The following is a 19,176-nucleotide window of genomic DNA, read 5'->3' on the forward strand; positions in this document are numbered from 1 at the left end:
TGGGATTTGAACCCGGGTCCCCAGAACATTGGCTGAGTTTCTGGATTAATAGTCTAACGATAATACCACTAGGCCATCACCTCCCCCTAGACTACTTTACGTGGCCTGTGTGCCTAACTTTGTTTCATAATGCTCCTGCTAAGTGTCTTTGGATATTTCATTACATTAAATGCTACTCAAACGGTGGCACAGTGGTTAGCACTGCTGCCTCACAGCGCCAGGGACCCAGGTTCGATTCCCGGCTTGGGTCATTGTGCGGAGTCTGCACGTTCCCCCCGTGTCTGCGGGGGTTTCCTCCGGGTGCTCCGGTTTCCTCCCACAGTCTGAAAGACGTGCTGGTTAGGGTGCATTGGCCGTGCTAAATTCTCCCTCAGTGTACCCGAACAGGCGCCAGAGTGTGGCGACTGGGGGATTCTCACAGTAACTTCATTGCAGTGTGAATGTAAGCCTGCTTGTGACTAATAAATAAACTTTTACTTTAAATGAACCAACTCCAGAGTTGAGGATGGCTGGGGCCTCATCCTCTCAGCCATCCAGGGAATAGGGAATTCTCTGCCTATCCTTCCAGCCTCTTCACCTCCCTTTCGTTCTTTGAGACAAGTCTGAGAAAGCTTTCAGTTGCCCATCTGAACCTCCCTCTTCCGGCGCTCCGCTCACTTGAGTCCGATTGGACTTTGCAAAACGCCTCGGGATGTTTTCGTGTGTTAATGGAGCTGTGTGAATGCAAGTTGGTTTTGTTGTTGATGTCAAGCTGGATGATGAATAATTCATTTCCAATGATTTATTAAAGATCAAACTCTTTCCACCCGCTCATGGGAAAACTAGCAGGCAGCATTCGACTCACACTGTTAGTCACTGGGAGAGGAGACGGCCCCGCTTGCTGATAGTACACACCCGCCCTAAGAACATAAGAAATAGGAGCAGGAGTAGGCCATCTAGCCCCTCGAGCCTGCCCCGCCATTCAATAAGATCATGGCTGATCTGAAGTGAATCAGTTCCACTTACCCGCCTGATCCCTATAACCCCTAATTCCCTTACCGATCAGGAATCCATCTATCCGTGATTTAAACATATTCAACGAGGTAGCCTCCACCACTTCAGTGGGCAGAGAATTCCAGAGATTTACCACCCTCTGAGAGAAGAAGTTCCCCCTCAACTCTGTCCTAAACTGACCCCCCTTTATTTTGAGGCTGTGCCCTCTAGTTCTAGCTTCCTTTCTAAGTGGAAAGAATCTCTCCACCTCTACCCTATCCAGCCCCTTCATTATCTTATAGGTCTCTATAAGATCCCCCCTCAGCCTTCTAAATTCCAACGAGTACAAACCCAATCTGCTCAGTCTCTCCTCATAATCAACACCCCTCATCTCTGGTATCAACCTGGTGAACCTTCTCTGCACTCCCTCCAAGGCCAATATATCCTTCCGCAAATAAGGGGACCAATACTGCGCACAGTATTCCAGCTGCGGCCTCACCAATGCCCTGTACAGATGCAGCACTGACAAACTGACTCACTGACAAACCACCCCCCCCCCGCCTTCTGCTCGCCAGCAGCCCCCACCTCCCCTTCAAGCTTCCATTTAACCTGTTTCCTTTATAATTTTAGGTGGAAACAATTACTCTGAATTTTTTTTCATTTATGGGACATGGGCGTCGCTGGCTGGGCCAGAATTTATTGCCCATCCCTGACCACCCTCCATTTCACACAGCAGTGGAGAGTCAACCGCATTGTTATGGATCTGGTGTCACACGGTGCGGACAAAGGTGAGGGATCACTCCACGTACTGACGCCTTTCTTACCTCTCCACAGACGGAGCTGAACCAAATTGCAGGAAAATTCGGGGAGTTCCGCTCCCCGAAGACCCTCAGCAGCGGCTAAGATGGCAAGCACATCTGGAGTTCACGCACAACCACGACGTCGGCGACTTGACGTGGGATAAAATCGATGTCGTGTTGCCGCGCTCTCAGAAACTGCGAACCCTCGTCCTTGCCGGAATCCCACACACCCTGAGGCCGCAGGTCACTTACTCGGCTCTTTTTCTAATTTGCTATTACTCAATCTTCTTTGTTAATTAAATATACTCGGATGAGTCTCTAATCTGCCCTTCTATCTCTGTCTCTCACAAACCAATTTAACTTTTCCAATTCTGCTGTACTAAAGATGCTTAAAGTCTATAAAATAATGAGGGGCATAGATCAGCTAGATAGTCAATATCTTTTCCCAAAGGTAGGGGAGTCTAAAACTAGAGGGCATAGGTTTAAGGTGAGAGGGAAGAGATACAAAAGTGTCCAGAGGGGCAATTATTTCACACAGAGGATGGTGAATGTCTGGAATGAGCTGCCAGAGTACTAGAGGGCACAGCCTCAAAATAAAGGGGGGTCAGTTTAGGACAGAGTTGAGGAGGAACTTCTTCTCTCAGAGGGTGGTGAATCTCTGGAATTCTCTGCCCACTGAAGCGGTGGAGGCTACCTCGTTGAATATGTTTAAATCACGGATAGATGGATTCCTGATCGGTAAGGGAATTTGGGGTTATAGGGATCAGGCGGGTAAGTGGAACTGATCGACTTCAGATCAGCCATGATCTTATTGAATGGCGGGACAGGCTCAAGGGGCTAGATGGCCTACTCCTGCTCCTATTTCTTATGTTCTTAGGTAGTAGTAGAAGCAGGTACAATTTTGTCTTTTAAAAAGCATTTTGACATTTACATGGGTACGATGGGTATAGAGGGATAGAGGGCCAAACGCGGGCAATTGGGACTAGCTTAGTGGTAAAACAAAAGGCGGTATGGGCAAGTTGGGCTGAAGGGCCTGTTGTCATGCTGTAAACCTCTATGACTCCATCCAAGTAGAAATCTCGGCGTGTGGGTAACTGCATTTATTGCCCATCCTTAGTTGCTCTGAGAAGCCGTTGGGGGTGGGGTCTTCCCCTCCAGCTGCTGTGAATCGTATGGTAGGCCCCCTCCTATGATGGGCATTTCAGACGAACCAAGCAATGATAATGAAGCAAAGGTGATATATGTCCAATTCAAGATGGCGTGTGACCTGGAGGGAACCGTGGAGGGAAATTAACAGTCACTTGGATGCTGGTCTCCGTGATGTGTTTCTCTTGTTCATATCAGTGACAAAGGTCGCAGGGAGGTTGTATCAGAGTAAGTTTAGGTGGCACAGTGGTTAGCCCTGCTGCCTCACAGCGCCAGGGTCCGGGTTCGATTCCAGCCTTGGGTGGCAGTCTGGAGTTTGCACACTCTCCCCGTGTCTACGTGGATTTCCTCTGGGTGCTCCAGTCTCCTCCCATTGTCCAAAGGTGCACGAGTCAGGTGAATTGGCCATGCTAAATTGCCCCTTAGTGCCCAAAGATGTGTAGGTTAGGGGCATTAGGTAAATGCTCAGGGTTACGGGGATAGGCCTGGATAAGTTGCTCTTACGGAAAGTTGGTGCAGACTCGATGGTCTCCTTCTGTACTGTAGGGATTCTATTCTATGGTGAGTTACTGTTGGGCTCTGTGGCTTGTACATTGCCGCCATAATCCTAGAGGACCACAGGCTGCTCTCCCCTTTGAGGGGGAGAGCTGAGTGGTGGTGATTTAACCTGAGGATCACTGCACCTCAGGTGAGAAAGCTAGGCCTATATGAATAAGCTCATATACAGGAATTGAACCCATGCTGTTGGTGTCACTCCGCATCACGAACCAGCCAACTGAGCTAACCGACATCCAAAGATGTACAGGTTACTTTTCTTGCAGTGATGTTCGGATGGCCCAAGATGTTGACCTGTAAAGATGGTGCTTTGGAAGTTCAAGGGCAGAGGGTGGGCTTTCTCTTGGCAATTGTCATTACCTGGCATTAATGTGGTGTGGAGTTAGCTGCCATCTGTCAACCCAATTGGATGTTATCTCGGGGAGAGTGGTGTAGTGGTATTGTCACTGGACTAGTAATCAAGAGGCCCAGACTAATGCTCTGAGGACACAGGTTCAAATCCCACCATGGCAGCTGCTGGATATGAAATAAAATTGGGAATAAGAAGTGGTCTCAGTAATGATGAGCATCAAACTTCACGAACAGTGGTATAAACCCATCTGGTTACTAATGTCCTTTAGGGAAGGAAATCCGCTGTCCTCACCTGGTCTGGCCTACATGTGACTCCAGAGCCACAACTATTTTGTTGACCCTTAACTGCTCTCCCAAGTGGCCCAGCAAGCTACGCAGTCCAGACGGGCAATTAGGGACGGGGCAGGATGTAAAACTAAACCCCTAACCGCAGGCGAGTCAGTTTAACCCGAGTGGTGGGAAGGCTTTTCAAATGATAATCTGGGTCAAAATTAACAGTTACTTGGACCGTGGTGGATAAATTCAGGAAAAAACAGCACTGATTTGTTACAGCAAATTGTGTTTTCATTAACTTGATTGAGATTTTTCATGAGGTATCAACAAAGATTGACGAGGGCGGTGTGGTTAATGTGGCGATGGGGGCGGTGCGGTTAATGTAGCAACGGGGACGGTGCGGTTAATGTGGCGATGGGGGCGGTGTGGTTAATGTGGCGACGGGGACGGTGCGGTTAATGTGGCGATGGGGGCGGTGTGGTTAATGTGGCGATGGGGGCGGTGCGGTTAATGTGGCGACGGGGACGGTGCGGTTAATGTGGCGACGGGGGCGGTGCGGTTAATGTGGCGATGGGGGCGGTGTGGTTAATGTGGTGATGGGGGCGGTGTGGTTAATGTGGTGATGGGGGCGGTGTGGTTAATGTGGCGATGGGGGCGGTGCGGTTAATGTGGCGACGGGGACGGTGCGGTTAATGTGGCGACGGGGGCGGTGCGGTTAATGTGGCGATGGGGGCGGTGTGGTTAATGTGGTGATGGGGGCGGTGTGGTTAATGTGGTGATGGGGGCGGTGTGGTTAATGTGGTGATGGGGGCGGTGTGGTTAATGTGGTGATGGGGGCGGTGTGGTTAATGTGGCGATGGGGGCGGTGTGGTTAATGTAGCAACGGGGGCGGTGTGGTTAATGTGGTGATGGGGGCGGTGCGGTTAATGTGGCGATGGGGGCGGTGTGGTTAATGTAGCAACGGGGGCGGTGCGGTTAATGTGGCGATGGGGGCGGTGTGGTTAATGTAGCAACGGGGGCGGTGCGGTTAATGTGGTGATGGGGGCGGTGTGGTTAATGTAGCAACGGGGACGGTGTGGTTAATGTGGCGACGGGGGCGGTGCGGTTAATGTGGCGACGGGGGTGGTGCGGTTAATGTGGCGATGGGGGCGGTGTGGTTAATGTAGCAACGGGGACGGTGTGGTTAATGTGGCGACGAGGGCGGTGTGGTTAATGTGGCGATGGGGGCGGTGTGGTTAATGTAGCAACGGGGGCGGTGTGGTTAATGTGGCGACGAGGGCGGTGTGGTTAATGTGGCGACGAGGGCGGTGTGGTTAATGTGGCGACGAGGGCGGTGTGGTTAATGTGGCGATGGGGGCGGTGTGGTTAATGTAGCAACGGGGGTGGTGTGGTTAATGTGGTGACGGGGGCGGTGTGGTTAATGTGGCGATGGGGGCGGTGTGGTTAATGTGGGGGCGGTGTGGTTAATGTGGCGATGGGGGCGGTGCGGTTAATGTGGCGATGGGGGCGGTGTGGTTAATGTGGCGATGGGGGCGGTGTGGTTAATGTGGCGATGGGGGCGGTGTGGTTAATGTGGGGGCGGTGTGGTTAATGTGGTGATGGGGGCGGTGTGGTTAATGTGGGGGCGGTGTGGTTAATGTGGGGGCGGTGTGGTTAATGTGGCGATGGGGGCGGTGTGGTTAATGTGGTGACGGGGGCTGTGTGGTTAATGTGGTGATGGGGGCGGTGTGGTTAATGTGGTGATGGGGGCGGTGTGGTTAATGTGGTGATGGGGGCGGTGCGGTTAATGTGGCGATGGGGGCGGTGCGGTTAATGTGGTGATGGGGGCGGTGTGGTTAATGTGGGGGCGGTGTGGTTAATGTGGGGGCGGTGTGGTTAATGTGGCGACGGGGACGGTGCGGTTAATGTGGTGACGGGGGCGGTGCGGTTAATGTGGCGATGGGGGCGGTGTGGTTAATGTAGCAACAGGGGCGGTGTGGTTAATGTGGTGATGGGGACGGTGCGGTTAATGTGGTGACGGGGGCGGTGTGGTTAATGTGGTGATGGGGGCGGTGCGGTTAATGTGGCGATGGGGGCGGTGTGGTTAATGTGGCGATGGGGGCGGTGTGGTTAATGTGGCGATGGGGGCGGTGTGGTTAATGTGGCGATGGGGGCGGTGTGGTTAATGTGGTGACGGGGGCGGTGTGGTTAATGTGGCGACGGGGGCGGTGTGGTTAATGTGGTGATGGGGGGGCGGTGTAGTTAATGTGGTGATGGGGGCGGTGTGGTTAATGTGGCGATGGGGGCGGTGTGGTTAATGTGGTGATGGGGGCGGTGTGGTTAATGTGGCGATGAGGGCGGTGTGGTTAATGTGGTGATGGGGGGGCGGTGTGGTTAATGTGGTGATGGGGGCGGTGTGGTTAATGTGGCGACGGGGGCGGTGTGGTTAATGTGGTGATGGGGGCGGTGCGGTTAATGTGGCGACGAGGGCGGTGTGGTTAATGTGGCGACGAGGGCAGTGTGGTTAATGTGGTGATGGGGGCGGTGCGGTTAATGTGGTGATGGGGGCGGTGCGGTTAATGTGGTGATGGGGGCGGTGCGGTTAATGTGATGGGGGCGGTGTGGTTAATGCGGCGACGAGGGCGGTGTGGTTAATGTGGCGACGAGGGTGGTGTGGTTAATGTGGCGACGAGGGCAGTGTGGTTAATGTGGCGACGAGGGCGGTGTGGTTAATGTGGTGATGGGGGCGGTGCGGTTACTGTGGTGATGGGGGCGGTGCGGTTAATGTGGTGATGAGGGCGGTGTGGTTAATGTGGTGATGGGGGCGGTGCGGTTAATGTGGTGATGGGGGCGGTGTGGTTAATGTGGCGATGGGGGCGGTGTGGTTTATGTGGTGATGAGGGCAAAGCGGTTTATGAGCTGTACATGAACTTCCAAAATGCATTTGATAAAGTGCCGAATAACAGGCTTGTCGCAAAGTTCAAACCCATGGAATAAAGGGGGGGCGGTAGCAGCCTGAGTGTGAAGTTATCTGAAACTAGAAGTGGTTGGTGCATTTCTGTCCAGTTTCACACACATTTAATAGAGGTCCCTCCTTCTTGACACTATCTTTTGCACTCCTATAACTGTTTATTCCCTGGCTACTTCTGTCTCTCTTAGGTTCGTCTGTCTGGTGCTTTCCTCTCCTATTTTGTTAACATTTTGGCTTCTTTCATTTCTCCCAAGCTCCTTCCCTCAGTCGTACTGGTTTAAAGTTCTTGCTGTGTGGCGTTTCATTGCTGACATTCTCCGTACTTGGTCAATCTCTCTCTAGATCTGGATGCGATTGTCAGGCGCTCTGCAGAAGAAGCGGAATACAGAAACCTCGTACCGTGACATTGCCAAGAACAGCTCCAATGATGGTAGCATTGCAGCTAAGCAGGTGAGGGAATGGAAGTGGCTGGAGTGAAACAGCTTACATAAATCATAGAATTCCTGCAGTGCAGAAGGAGGCCATTCGCACCATGATTCTGCCCCGACTCTCCATCAGAGCATGGTCCTATTCCTGTAACCGCACGTACTTACCCCGCTAATCCACCTAACCTACCCCTCCTGGGACACTCAGGGGCATTTGACCATGGCCAAACCACCTAACCTTCACACCTTTTTGGACACTAAGAGGAAATTTAGCATGGCCAATCTACCTAACCTGCACATCGTTGGATACTAACAAGCAATTTAGCATGGCCAATCCACCTAATGTGCATATCTTTGGACACTCGGGGGCAATTTAGCATGGCCAATCCACCTAACCTGCACATCTTTGGAGGAAATCCACACAGACATGGGGAGAACGTGCAAACTCCACGAGGCCAGAATTGACCCCAGGTCCCTGATGCTGTGAGGCAGCAGTGTTAACCACCATGCCACTGTGCCGCCACATATACAGTGCCTGACATTCCAAGGAGAAGGAGCAATACAATAAAAATTCATACCAACACACAGAAGGAGATAACCGGAGAGGCGACCAGGGGCTGGTCCTTCGAAATGGGTTTTAAGGAGCACCCTACAGGAGAGAGGGTCAGTGAGGGAATGTGAATTCTCACTGGTACGGTGAAATAAGCTTTCTCAATAAGACCACAGGATCGTGAAGAGTTCTGGAAAGAGGTGTGGTGGAGAGCTTGGAGGAGGTTACAGAGATAAGAAGGGACACGGACGTGAAGGGTTTTAAACATGAGAATTTGAGGCATCGCTTTTTTAAAAAATCCCTCCGTGGCGCCAGACGGATGGATTGTATCTCTGCATTTTTAAACAAACTTGGATGAGTGCATCATTAAGGAAATACCATCAGAGGACTGTGATTTCACACAGGAATGAGAACAAGTCCTGGGAGTTAGAGATTACCCAGCTTAAATTGGGTGTGAGGAAAAATAATAGAGTCCTTACGCAAGATGTAATTCAAAAAACCTTGAAGCTGCTATGGTCGGAATGTGTTTGAAAAGATGCCCCTCAATCAACCTAATTGAATGCTTTGAAATAACAGGAAGGAGAAAGACGGATAATTCCGTAAACACAATGGCAAGAATTTTCCGGTCGTTCCCGCCGGCAGCGACCCCCCTGCCACGGATTCCCGGGCAGTAAGGGGGTGCATACAATGGGAAAACCCATTGACAAAAAGCGGGACACGGAAGATCCCACCATTGACTAATTGTGGGTTGCCTCCACCACTGCGAAACATGCCTCTCAGAGAGAGGGAGGGGGAGGCACAGAAAATCCCACCCAGTATATTTAGATTTCCAAAAGGCCTTTTATTAGGTTCTGTGTAGTTGGTTCCCGTCTAAATTCTGAACATGTGGAGTCAGGGGACAGTTAGTAGAATGGATAGCCCACTGGATAAACCAAGAGCAAGGGTTAAATGGCAAAAGGTGAGGAGCGATGTCCCACCAGGGACCACTGGTTGAACCATTTATCTAAGTGATTTGTGTATCAGGCGTCTGAAATACCATTTCAGAAAGTGCAGTTCATCAAATCAGGGGCGTGGTTAATGCAGTGGAGAAGTGCAATGAAGACATTAATAAATTTGCAGAACGGTTGTGCAATTAGCAAACAAACTTCAATATAGAAAAGCATGAGGTGGGACGTTTTGGTAAGCAGAATAAAGATGTCGCATGCCCCTTTTGAAAGTAAGTGTTGAAATGGGTAGGAGAGCAAAAGGAATGAGGGATGCGGGTACACAAATCACTAAAAGTAGTTTTTTTTTTTGAAACCAACACGCCACCATTAAAAATAATTTCCTCATCACAGATCCCACAGCCCGGCCCAGGCTTCAACCCGCCACGCTAACACTAGGCATTCTCCGCCTGTTTCCGCACTGGCCAAGGCCTTTGTGCAGCAAATCGGCACAAGTGGGACCCACGTGCAGTGTCGATGCGTCTTCCAGACTCAATGTCGGCTCCATTCTCTCTCCACGGATGCTGTCAGACCTGCTGAGTTTCTCCAGCATTTTCTGTTCATGTTGGCACAAGTGGGGGCCTTGCAGGAAAGTCGGACTGCAGCTGTGGTGCCCAACAACCTGTCCTGGCCCCCCCCGTGCCGACACTATAGTTAAGGAAGCCCACCAATGCCTCTACTTTCTCAGAAGACTAAGGAAACTTGGCATGTCCGCTACGACTCTCACCAACGTTTACAAATGCACCGTAGAAAGCATTCTTTCTGGTTGTGTCACAGCTTGGTATGGCTCCTGCTCTGCCGAAGACCTCAAGGAACTACAAAAGGTCGTGAATTTAGCCCAATCCATCACGCAAACCAGCCTCCCATCCATTGACTCTGTCTACACTTCCCGCCGCCTTGGCAAAGCAGCCAGCATAATCAAGGACCCCACGCACCCCGGACATTCTCTCTTCCACCATCTTCCATCAGGAAAACGATACAAAAGTCTGAGGTCACATACCAACCGACTCAAGAACAGCTTCTTCCCCGCTGCTGCCATCGGACTTTTGAATGGATCTACCTTGCACTACTTTCTCTACGCCCTAGCTATGACTGTAACACTACATTCTGCACCCTCTCCTTTCCTTCTCTATGAAAGTCATAGAAACCCTACAGTACAGAAAGAGGCCATTCGGCCCATCGAGTCTGCACCGACCACAATCCCACCCAGGCCCTACCCCCATATCCCTACATATTTTACCCGCTAATCCCTCTAATCTATGCATCCCAGGACACTAAGGGGCAATTTTAGCATGGCCAATCAACCTAACCCGCACATCTTTGGACTGTGGGAGGAAACCGGAGCACCCGGAGAAAACCCACGCAGACATGAGGAGAATGTGCAAACTCCACACAGACAGCATCCTGAACCGGGATTCGAACCCGGGTCCCTGGAGCTGTGAAGCCGCAGTGCTAACCGCTGTGCTACCGTGCCACTTTGTCTGTATAGCACGCAAGAAACAATACTTTTCACTGTATAACTAATACATGTGACAATAAATAAATCAAATCAAATCAATGACTCATCATTGAAGACAGCCCCCCCCTGTCGAAGTCCAGCAGGGGGCTCAGAGCTCCATTTAGCCACTGCGCAAGCTGTTGCCTGGCTTGGTGATCGCTGCACGCACTGTTTTTTTTAAAAAAAATGAGAAGTGGTGACGCATGTTAACAAGGCCATAAAAGAGCAAACAAAGCACTGTGAATATAACCGCTAATTTTGTGTGGGAGTGATGATATTTTCTGACAGCAGCCATGGTTTGCCACTTAGATCAGATTGGTATTTGGCAGTCACGTCGCCTGCTTCTCTTCTGTTCCAGATCGAGAAAGACCTGCTTCGCACAATGCCGAGCAACACCTGCTTCTCCAACATAAACAGCGTCGGCATCCCGAGATTACGGAGGATCCTACGTGGGCTGGCGTGGCTTTACCCTGAGATTGGGTATTGCCAAGGCACAGGAATGGTAAGGGCTGTAGTTAGAATGTGCCCTTGTTTGCTGCACATTCCTTATCAGGGTGAGACAAGGCAATTGCAATCATCTAAGCCCCATCTCTCCAGAACTCTTGACCCCCCCCCCCCCCCTTCGAATTTGACTCCCGTCAAAGCCAACCCGCCATCACCCAATATGGACGATAAGATTACCAATTAACCCATAGACACAAGGGTGGCACAGTGGTTAGCACTGCTGCCGCACAGTGCCAGGGACCCGGGTTCGATTCTCGGCTTGGGTCAGTGTGTGGAGTTTACATGTTCTTCCCGTGTCTGCATGGATTTCCTCCGGGTGCTCCGGTTTCCTCCGAAAGACGTGCTGGTTAGGGTGCATTGGCCATTCTAAATTCTCCCTCAGTGTACCCGAACAGGCGCCGGAGTGTGGTGACGAGGGGATTTTCACAGAACTTCATTGCATGTTGCCTCGGTTGTTCATAATGGGCAGAGTACAGACGAGAATTATAGAATCCCTACAGTTCAGAAGGAGGCCATTCGGCCCCTCGAGTCTGCACCGACCACAATCCCAGCCAGACTCTATCCCCGTAACCCCACGTATTTACCCTGCTAATCCCTCTGATACTAAGGGGCAATTTAGCATGGCTAATCCACTTAACCTGTGCATCTTTGGACTGTGGGAGGAAACCGGAGCACCCGGAGGAAACCCACGCGGACACAGGGGAGAACGTGCAAACTCCACACAGACAGTCACCCGAGGCAGGAATTGAACCCGGATCCCTGGCCCTGTGAAGCAGCAGTGCTAACCGCTGTGCCACCGTCCTTTGTACTCAATTGTACCTGACCAACCCGTGCTTACAAAACCCAAACAAAACACCCAACGTTAGATGTGATTCCGGGATTGGCCACCACTCGCTGAATAATCCTGTGTGTGTGCTGATAGCTACATCAACAACCAATTTAAGATAATCTGTCGAGCTTAGAGTGTGACTCATCAACATTTGCGAGAAGCAACATATATTCATAAACAGGGTCACCTCTGCAAACAAAAGAAATATGTTCAAGGCATTTGGCTTATTTGAATTACCGAGGAGCTTGGGGAGCCTGTAGTTCCTTATTGGCCAAGACATTGCCATGGAGAAAGCAATCGGAGAGTTGACTTGCCAACCAATCAGCACCCTTTTCTCCTGCAGTATAAATTGTGATCATTTGAAATTTGGCATTCCTGCATTTGTCCTGATGAGTGCAAGATGAAAAACTTCGACAACATGTCTCTCTTTTCAGCATAATTTTAGCTTGGTGCTACCAAACAACATTTAATTTCTTCTTGACAAAGTCATTAGCGGGTCAGGCAATAAAACCATTACCCGACTTTTCTAAGTTGACTCACTTGTGACTAACAGCATTCCCTGATTGAATGATAAAGACTTTACGAAGTGCTGGAGGAAACGTTATTAATTAACAGATTTATTAACCTATACTTAACTGCTGTTGCATCCTAAATCACACTAACTAGGATTCTAATTAGCGCAACATAAATTCAAATTGACGTCCAGGCTGCGGGGTTTAGACTCCTTGTTTAGCTGACAAATTAACAGCTTTGACTAACAAATCTACCAGATACGTTTGGAGTCGAGTTCAGCAGATGGCATTTTAATAGTATCATTCCTTAATGTGTAGAGCCATAGCTTCCTCTGTTAGTCTAATAGGTTGTCTCACATTGCCCTGTTTCTCTCCAGGGATATCAGACTGTCGATTTTAATTCCCTGCTAGATCCAGCATTGCTTGTTACAGATTTATAGCATGGTTAACAGCACAGACACATTATGCCCATGCTGGCTGTTTGCAATCCCACTCCCCCGCCTTTTCCATTTAGCCCTGTCAAAAGCCACAATTGAACCTGTCTCCGTCACACTCTCAAGCGTTCCAAATCGGGCGGCATGGTGGCACAGTGGTTAGCACTGTGCCAGGGACCCGGATTCAATTCCAGCCTTGAGTGACTGTCTTCATGGAGATTGCACGTTCTCCCCGTGTCTGCGTGGGTTTCCTCCAGGTGCTCCGGTTTCCTCCCACACTCCCAAAGATGTGTAGGTTAGGGGGATTGGCCATGCTAAATTGCCCCTTAGTGTCCAAAGATGTGTGGGTTAGGGGGATTGGCCATGCTAAATTGCCCCTTAGTGTCCAAAGATGTGCGGGTTAGGTGGATTGGCCATGCTAAATTGTCCCTTAGTGTCCAAAGATGTGCAGGTTAGGTGAATTGGCCATGCTAAGTTGCCCCTTAGTGTCCAAAGATGTGTGGGTTAGGTGGATTGGCCATGCTAAGTTGCCCCTTAGTGTCAGGGGGATTAGCAGGGTAAATACGTGGTATTATGGGGATAGGGCCTGGGTGGGATCTTTGTTGGTGCAAGCTCGATGGGCCAAATGACCTCATTCTGCACTATAGGGATTCTATCCTAACCAATCGCTGCATAAAAAAGATTTTCCTCCAGTAGCCTCCTTTTGCCGATTGGTGTCCTTTTGTTCTAGAGTCTTCCAGCAACAGGAACAGTATCTCCCTATCTATCGTATCCAGACCCTTGTGATTTTAAACACTTCCATCAAACCTTCTCTCAACCTTCCTTTCTCGAAGGCAGCGCTTCCCAAACCTTTCCAGGTGTGACCCTATCTTAATGCCTCAGACGCTGTGCGACCCTGGCGTCTGAATTTAATGAGCCCTGGGGGTACGTGGTGGTGGGAGGGGCCTCCTCATTTGTTGATCATGGTGCGGGATGATTAAAAGGAGGTGTGTCTGCAGGACAAACAAACAACTCTTACTGTCTATTGTCTCTCCACTCACATTGTTTGTATCTCAAAGACTTGATTAGTTGTAAGTATTCGCATTCCAACCATCATTCATGTAAATTGAGTCTGTGTCTTTATATGCCCTGTTTGTGAACAGAATTCCCACTCACCTGAAGAAGGGGCTTGGGGCTCCGAAAGCTTGTGTGGCTTTTGCTACCAAATGTTGGGTTTTAACCTGGTGTTGTTAAACTTCTCACTGTGTTTACCCCAGTCCAACGCCGGCATCTCCACATCATTATTGTTGCTGCAGCAGCAATTGGGCCTTGGGCAGTGTTCAATAAGGCCACGCAGACCAACAAAAATAAACACGCGAGTGTTTGAAGCGGCTGTCAGGAGTCGTTCGAAGCTTTGTTGCAGCCATTGCTGCCTTGGAGCTCACGAACCCAAAATCTCATCTCCCGACCCCCCCACAGGGGAGTCAGTTTGAGAAGCCCTGCTCCGATGTTCCTGCGTTGAGCAGGGGTATCAAAGGATATGGGCCCAGAGCAGGTACATGGAGTTAGGCCACAGATCAGCCATGGCCGTATTGAATGATGTGGAGATGCCGGCGTTGGACTGGGGCAGGCACAGTAAGAAGTCTCACAACACCAGGCTAAAGTCCAACAGGTTTATTTGGCATCACAAGCGTTCGGAGCGCTGCTCCTTCATCAGGTGAGTTAACTGCCGGTTCAAAGTGGAGAGGATCTCCAAGAAGATCGCGCACATCAACACAGACACCAAGTTTCACTCACCTGATGATGGAGCAGCGCTCCAAAAGCTCGTGAAACCAAATAAACCTGTTGGACTTGAACATGGTGTTATGAGAGAACTTATTGAATGGCGGAGCAGACTCGAGGGGCCGAATGGCCTACACTTCCTGTGTTCAAGGAAACCACAGTGGTTGTGAAAGTTCCTTTGATCTGAGACCTCTTTCTGAGATGCCCATGGAGTGAATTCTCAGCTTCTCTTTTCCCCCCCCCCCCCTTTCCCCCCCAACCACCACCCCCACCCAGTGGAAATTGGCCTCTTCCGCTATTACTGCCATTGCTGTCCTCCCAGCTGTACTAATGGCCAGACTCGCCCGCTAATTCAGGCTGGAGGCCCATTTCAAATACCGATTCGGGCCTGACAATGACACCATACAGATTGCACGCAGCGGCGCCGTCTCCCCTCCCCGCAGCATAATCCTCTTGGCTGAACGACACGTGGACGTTTCTTTAGTGGATGGTAGCTGAGGGTAATTGAAACACGATGTGGAGATGCCGGTATTGGACTGGAATGGGCACAGTAACAAGTTCCACAACACCAGGTTAAAGTCCGACAGGTTTATCTGGAATCCCGAGCTTTCGGGCAGTTTAAAGACGGCACAATGTGGCGTTCATTGTGTCAGGTTCTGAATTCTGAGGAAAGTCTCTAATCAAACGCAGTCTAACTACTTTCCATCCCCCTTCCATTAGCGAGGGAGGATGGAAATGTTAACATCTTTATTACAACAAGGATTGGGAAAACCATTCAGCAGATTGGATAAGTCGATTGGTCTGTCGGCTAACTCAAGTCAATTGGGGGAGGGAATGGATGGATGGATAGCAACACTGCTGAGAACAGAGAGGAAATAGGAGCAGGAGGAGGCCATTTGGCCCCTCCAGCCTGCTCCGCTATTCGGTTAGATCATCAGTGTATGTCGTTTTGTGAGCCCCATTGTGGAAAGTACAACAAAGCCATAAAGATGGTTGTGTAGGGGGGGCGCAGCACAGTGGGTTATCACTGCTGCCTCACAGCGTCAGGGACCCAGGTTTGATTCCCGGCTTGGGTCACTCTCTGTACGGAGTCTGCACGTTCTCCCCGTGTCTGCGTGGGTTTCCTCCGGGTGCTCCGGTTCCCCCTCTCAGTCTGAAAGACGTGCTGGTCAGGTGCTAAATTCTCCCTCAGTGTACCCGAACAGCTGCCGGAGTGTGGCGACTAAGGGGTTTTCACAGTAGCTTCATTGCAGTGTTAATGTCAGCCTACTTGTGACACTAATTAATAAACTTAAACTTCACTTAGGTTCACCAGGATAATACAAGAAGCGGAAATTATGAGGAGGAACATAATAAATAGAAGCAGGAGGAGGCCATTCAGCCCCTTGATCCTGCTCTGCTATTCAGTAGGATCATGGCTGATCTGATTATGGCCTTGACTCGACTTTCCTGCCCGTTCCCCATGAGCTTCGACCCCTCCCCCCCCCTCTGTAGATCAGAAATCTATCTAACTCGTACTTCAATATATTCATTAACCCAGTCGCTGCTGCTCTCTGGGGAAAAGAACTCGCTCGGAGAACAAATTCCTTCTCACCTCCATCTTAAACAGGAGACCCCTTATTTTGAAAGTTTGTCCCCTAGTTCTACATCCCCCCCAGGGAAGGGGAAACATTCTCTCCAAGGCGAACTCTGTCGTGTCTCCTCAGTATCTTCTATGTTTTTAGTGAATCACCTCATTCTCTAACTTCCAATGTGTAGAGGTCCAGCGTGCTCAACTCTTTCTCACAGGGCAACCCCTTCATCCCAGGAATCAACCTAGTGAACCTTCTCTGAAGTGTATCATGGAATAGAATCCGTACAGTGCAGGAGGAGGCCATTTGGCCCATTGAGCCTGCTCCGACAACAATCCCACCCAGGCCCTATCCCCGTATCGGTCCTTGAGTAAGGAGGCCAAAATGGTATGCTGTATTCTAGGTGTGGCCTCACCAATGCCTGCACAGTTGTAGCAAGACTTTCCGATTTTTTTTTACTCAATCTTCCTTGTTATAAGGGTCAACATTCCATTTGCCTTCCTTGCTCTACCTGCCTGTCAACCTTTTTTGAGTCATGTACAAAGACACCCAGATCAGAGTTTCGGTCACTGCTCCCAGCTCTGGCTATCCACACAATCATACAATCCCTACAGTGCAGAAGGAGGCCATTCGGCCCATCGAGTCTGCACCCGACCACACTCCCACCCAGGCCCCACTCCCGTAGCCCCACTCCCGTAACCCCACATATTTACCCTGCTAGTCCCCCTAACACTAGGTCAATTTACCACGGCCAATCAACCTAACCCGCACATCTTTGGAGTGTGGGAGGAAACCGGAGCCCCCGGAGGAAACCCACGCAGACACGGGGAGAACGTGCAAACTCCACACAGACAGTGACCCGAGGCTGGAATCGAACCCAGATCCCTGGCGCTGTGAGACAGCAGCGCTAACCACCGTGCCACTCATCGTTGTGTTGCGGAATAACACTGGTTGTTGGCATCAGTTTCTTCTGTTCCGATGGATTTGATAATCTGTCTGATTTACATTGAGAATCGCAAAATGCACGGCATGGTAAAGGGGCACTGTATCGAAGGGAAGGTCTGGGCTGGGCCTGCCGCCTGGCCTCCTGGTCCATCCTGTCCGTTGACGTTCGGTGGTGTTCTCCGGAATAACTCTTGGTTTTCTTGGGCAGGTTGCGGCTTGCCTGCTGCTGTTCCTGGAGGAAGAGGATGCTTTCTGGATGATGTGCGCCATTATTGAGGACCTTGTTCCTCCTTCGTACTTCAGCACCACACTGTTGGGCGTGCAGACGGACCAGCGAGTTCTGCGGCACCTGATAGTGCAGTACATTCCCCGGCTGGACAAACTCCTCCAGGAACATGACATCGGTAAGAGAAGTGGTGGCCTTTTGATATATCAGACATCCCCCGCTTGGCAGATTGACAGTGGGGTGGGTTTGATACAAGTCAGTATAAGCTATCCTCAGCACATGCAGTGTACCCACTTGCTATCCCTGGGTGGCTTGGTGGCACAGTGGTCAGCACTGCTGCCTCACAGCGCCAGGGACCCGGGTTCGATTCCTGGCTTGGGTAACTGTTTGTGCAGAGACTGCAGATTCTCCCCGTGTCTGCGTGGGTTTCCTCCGGTTCCTCCCACAGTCCAAAAGACGTGCTGGTTAGGTGGATTGGCCGTGCTAAATTCTCCCTCAGTGTACCCGAACAGGCGCCGGAGTGTGGCAACTAGGGGATTTTCACAGTAACTTCATTGCAGTTTTAATGTAAGCCTACTTGTGACACTAATAAATAAACTAATGTCTTACACACAGACTGGGCAAGTTGGCAGATACTTTCACATAAGAACTGGAGTAGGCCATTCAGCCCATCAAGCCTGTTCTGCCATTTAATGAGATCATGGCTGATCTGTGGTCTAACTCCATATACCAGCGATTGACACATATCCTTTAATATCCTTGCTTAACAAAACTTTATCTCAGATTTGAAGATAGCAACTGATCTAGAATCAATTAGGAACGGTGCAGGAGTAACCTGGGGTGTGATCCAGCTAATTCTGCCCAACTCCCTGTGGAGAGAGCCCGATTAAGAATATGACCGAGGCTGTGTATGCAGCCACACTATGCCATGTTTATTTTTTACTCATTCGTGGGACATGGGCGTCGCTGGCTGGGCCAGCATTTATTGCCCATCCCTAGTTGCCCTTGAGAAGACGGTGCTGACTACTGAGTGGTTCGCTTGGCTATTTCAGAGGGTAGTTGAGAGTCAACCACACTGCTGTGGCTCTGGAGTCCCATGTAGACCAGACCGGGTAAGGACGGCAGATTTCCTTCCCTAGAGGACATTAGTGAACCAGATGGGTTTTTCCGACAATCGACAATGGTTTCATGGTCACTGTTACTGAGATTTGCGTATCTGCTCCTCCAGCCTACTTGGCACTTTCCAAGGAGCGTGCAGCCTCCTTATTCGTCCTACAGGAACGTGCAACCTTTTTATCTTTAGTAACTTTGTTTGTCAATTGAAGGCTAATTTTGAAAGTTTTCCTATTTTCTGGCTGGTTTGCTATCTATTCTGCTCCTTGGCTCCTGGCGTCATTGAGTGTTCTTTATGGTATTAATGGTTTTGTAAATTGTGAGGGAATGTTTTTGGATTTTTAAAATATATTTTTGGGATGGAGGCCAAGGCCAATAACACCTGGCATTTCCGGCTCTGCTGTGCAAACACAGGGTGGGCCGCGAGTGCTTGGTTCCGGCTTCCTTTTGGTGGCTGGGACGAGAACCGTTGCCGCATAACAAGATACATGGGGTGAAAAAGCAACCCCATGCGGCAAGATTAGTCTGGAGTTGAAGAGGTGACAAATGTAACTAACTCTCGGCTGCTGGGGCTCAGGGAAGTCCTGGGGCAATGGTAGCTCCATGCTGCTGAGGTGTTGGGGCTCAGGGGAAGCCCTGGGGCAATGGTAGCTCCATGCTGCTGAGGTGTTGGGGCTCAGGAGAAGTTCTGGGGCAACGGTAGCTCCATGCTGCTGAGGTGTTAGGGCTCAGGGGAAGCCCTGTTGCAGTGGTAGCTCCATGCTGCTGAGATGTTAGG

General features: G+C 50.3%; 1 protein-coding gene across 1 annotated transcript in view; it reads left to right on the top strand.

Moving 5' to 3' along the window:
* sgsm3 (small G protein signaling modulator 3) overlaps positions 1-19,176 on the top strand; it is a gene marked incomplete at its 3' end in the record, with an annotated part of 71,852 nt that overhangs the window by 35,131 nt on the left and 17,545 nt on the right. The window contains exons 4-7 of the mRNA XM_078206393.1: positions 1,807-2,015; positions 7,390-7,497; positions 10,862-11,005; positions 17,268-17,463. Of these exons, the coding sequence (XP_078062519.1) occupies positions 1,807-2,015; positions 7,390-7,497; positions 10,862-11,005; positions 17,268-17,463 (657 nt within the window). The remainder of the gene's footprint in view (positions 1-1,806; positions 2,016-7,389; positions 7,498-10,861; positions 11,006-17,267; positions 17,464-19,176) is intronic.

This window comes from Mustelus asterias, unplaced genomic scaffold (assembly GCF_964213995.1).
Source record: "Mustelus asterias unplaced genomic scaffold, sMusAst1.hap1.1 HAP1_SCAFFOLD_1480, whole genome shotgun sequence".
Classification (NCBI taxonomy): domain Eukaryota; kingdom Metazoa; phylum Chordata; class Chondrichthyes; order Carcharhiniformes; family Triakidae; genus Mustelus; species Mustelus asterias.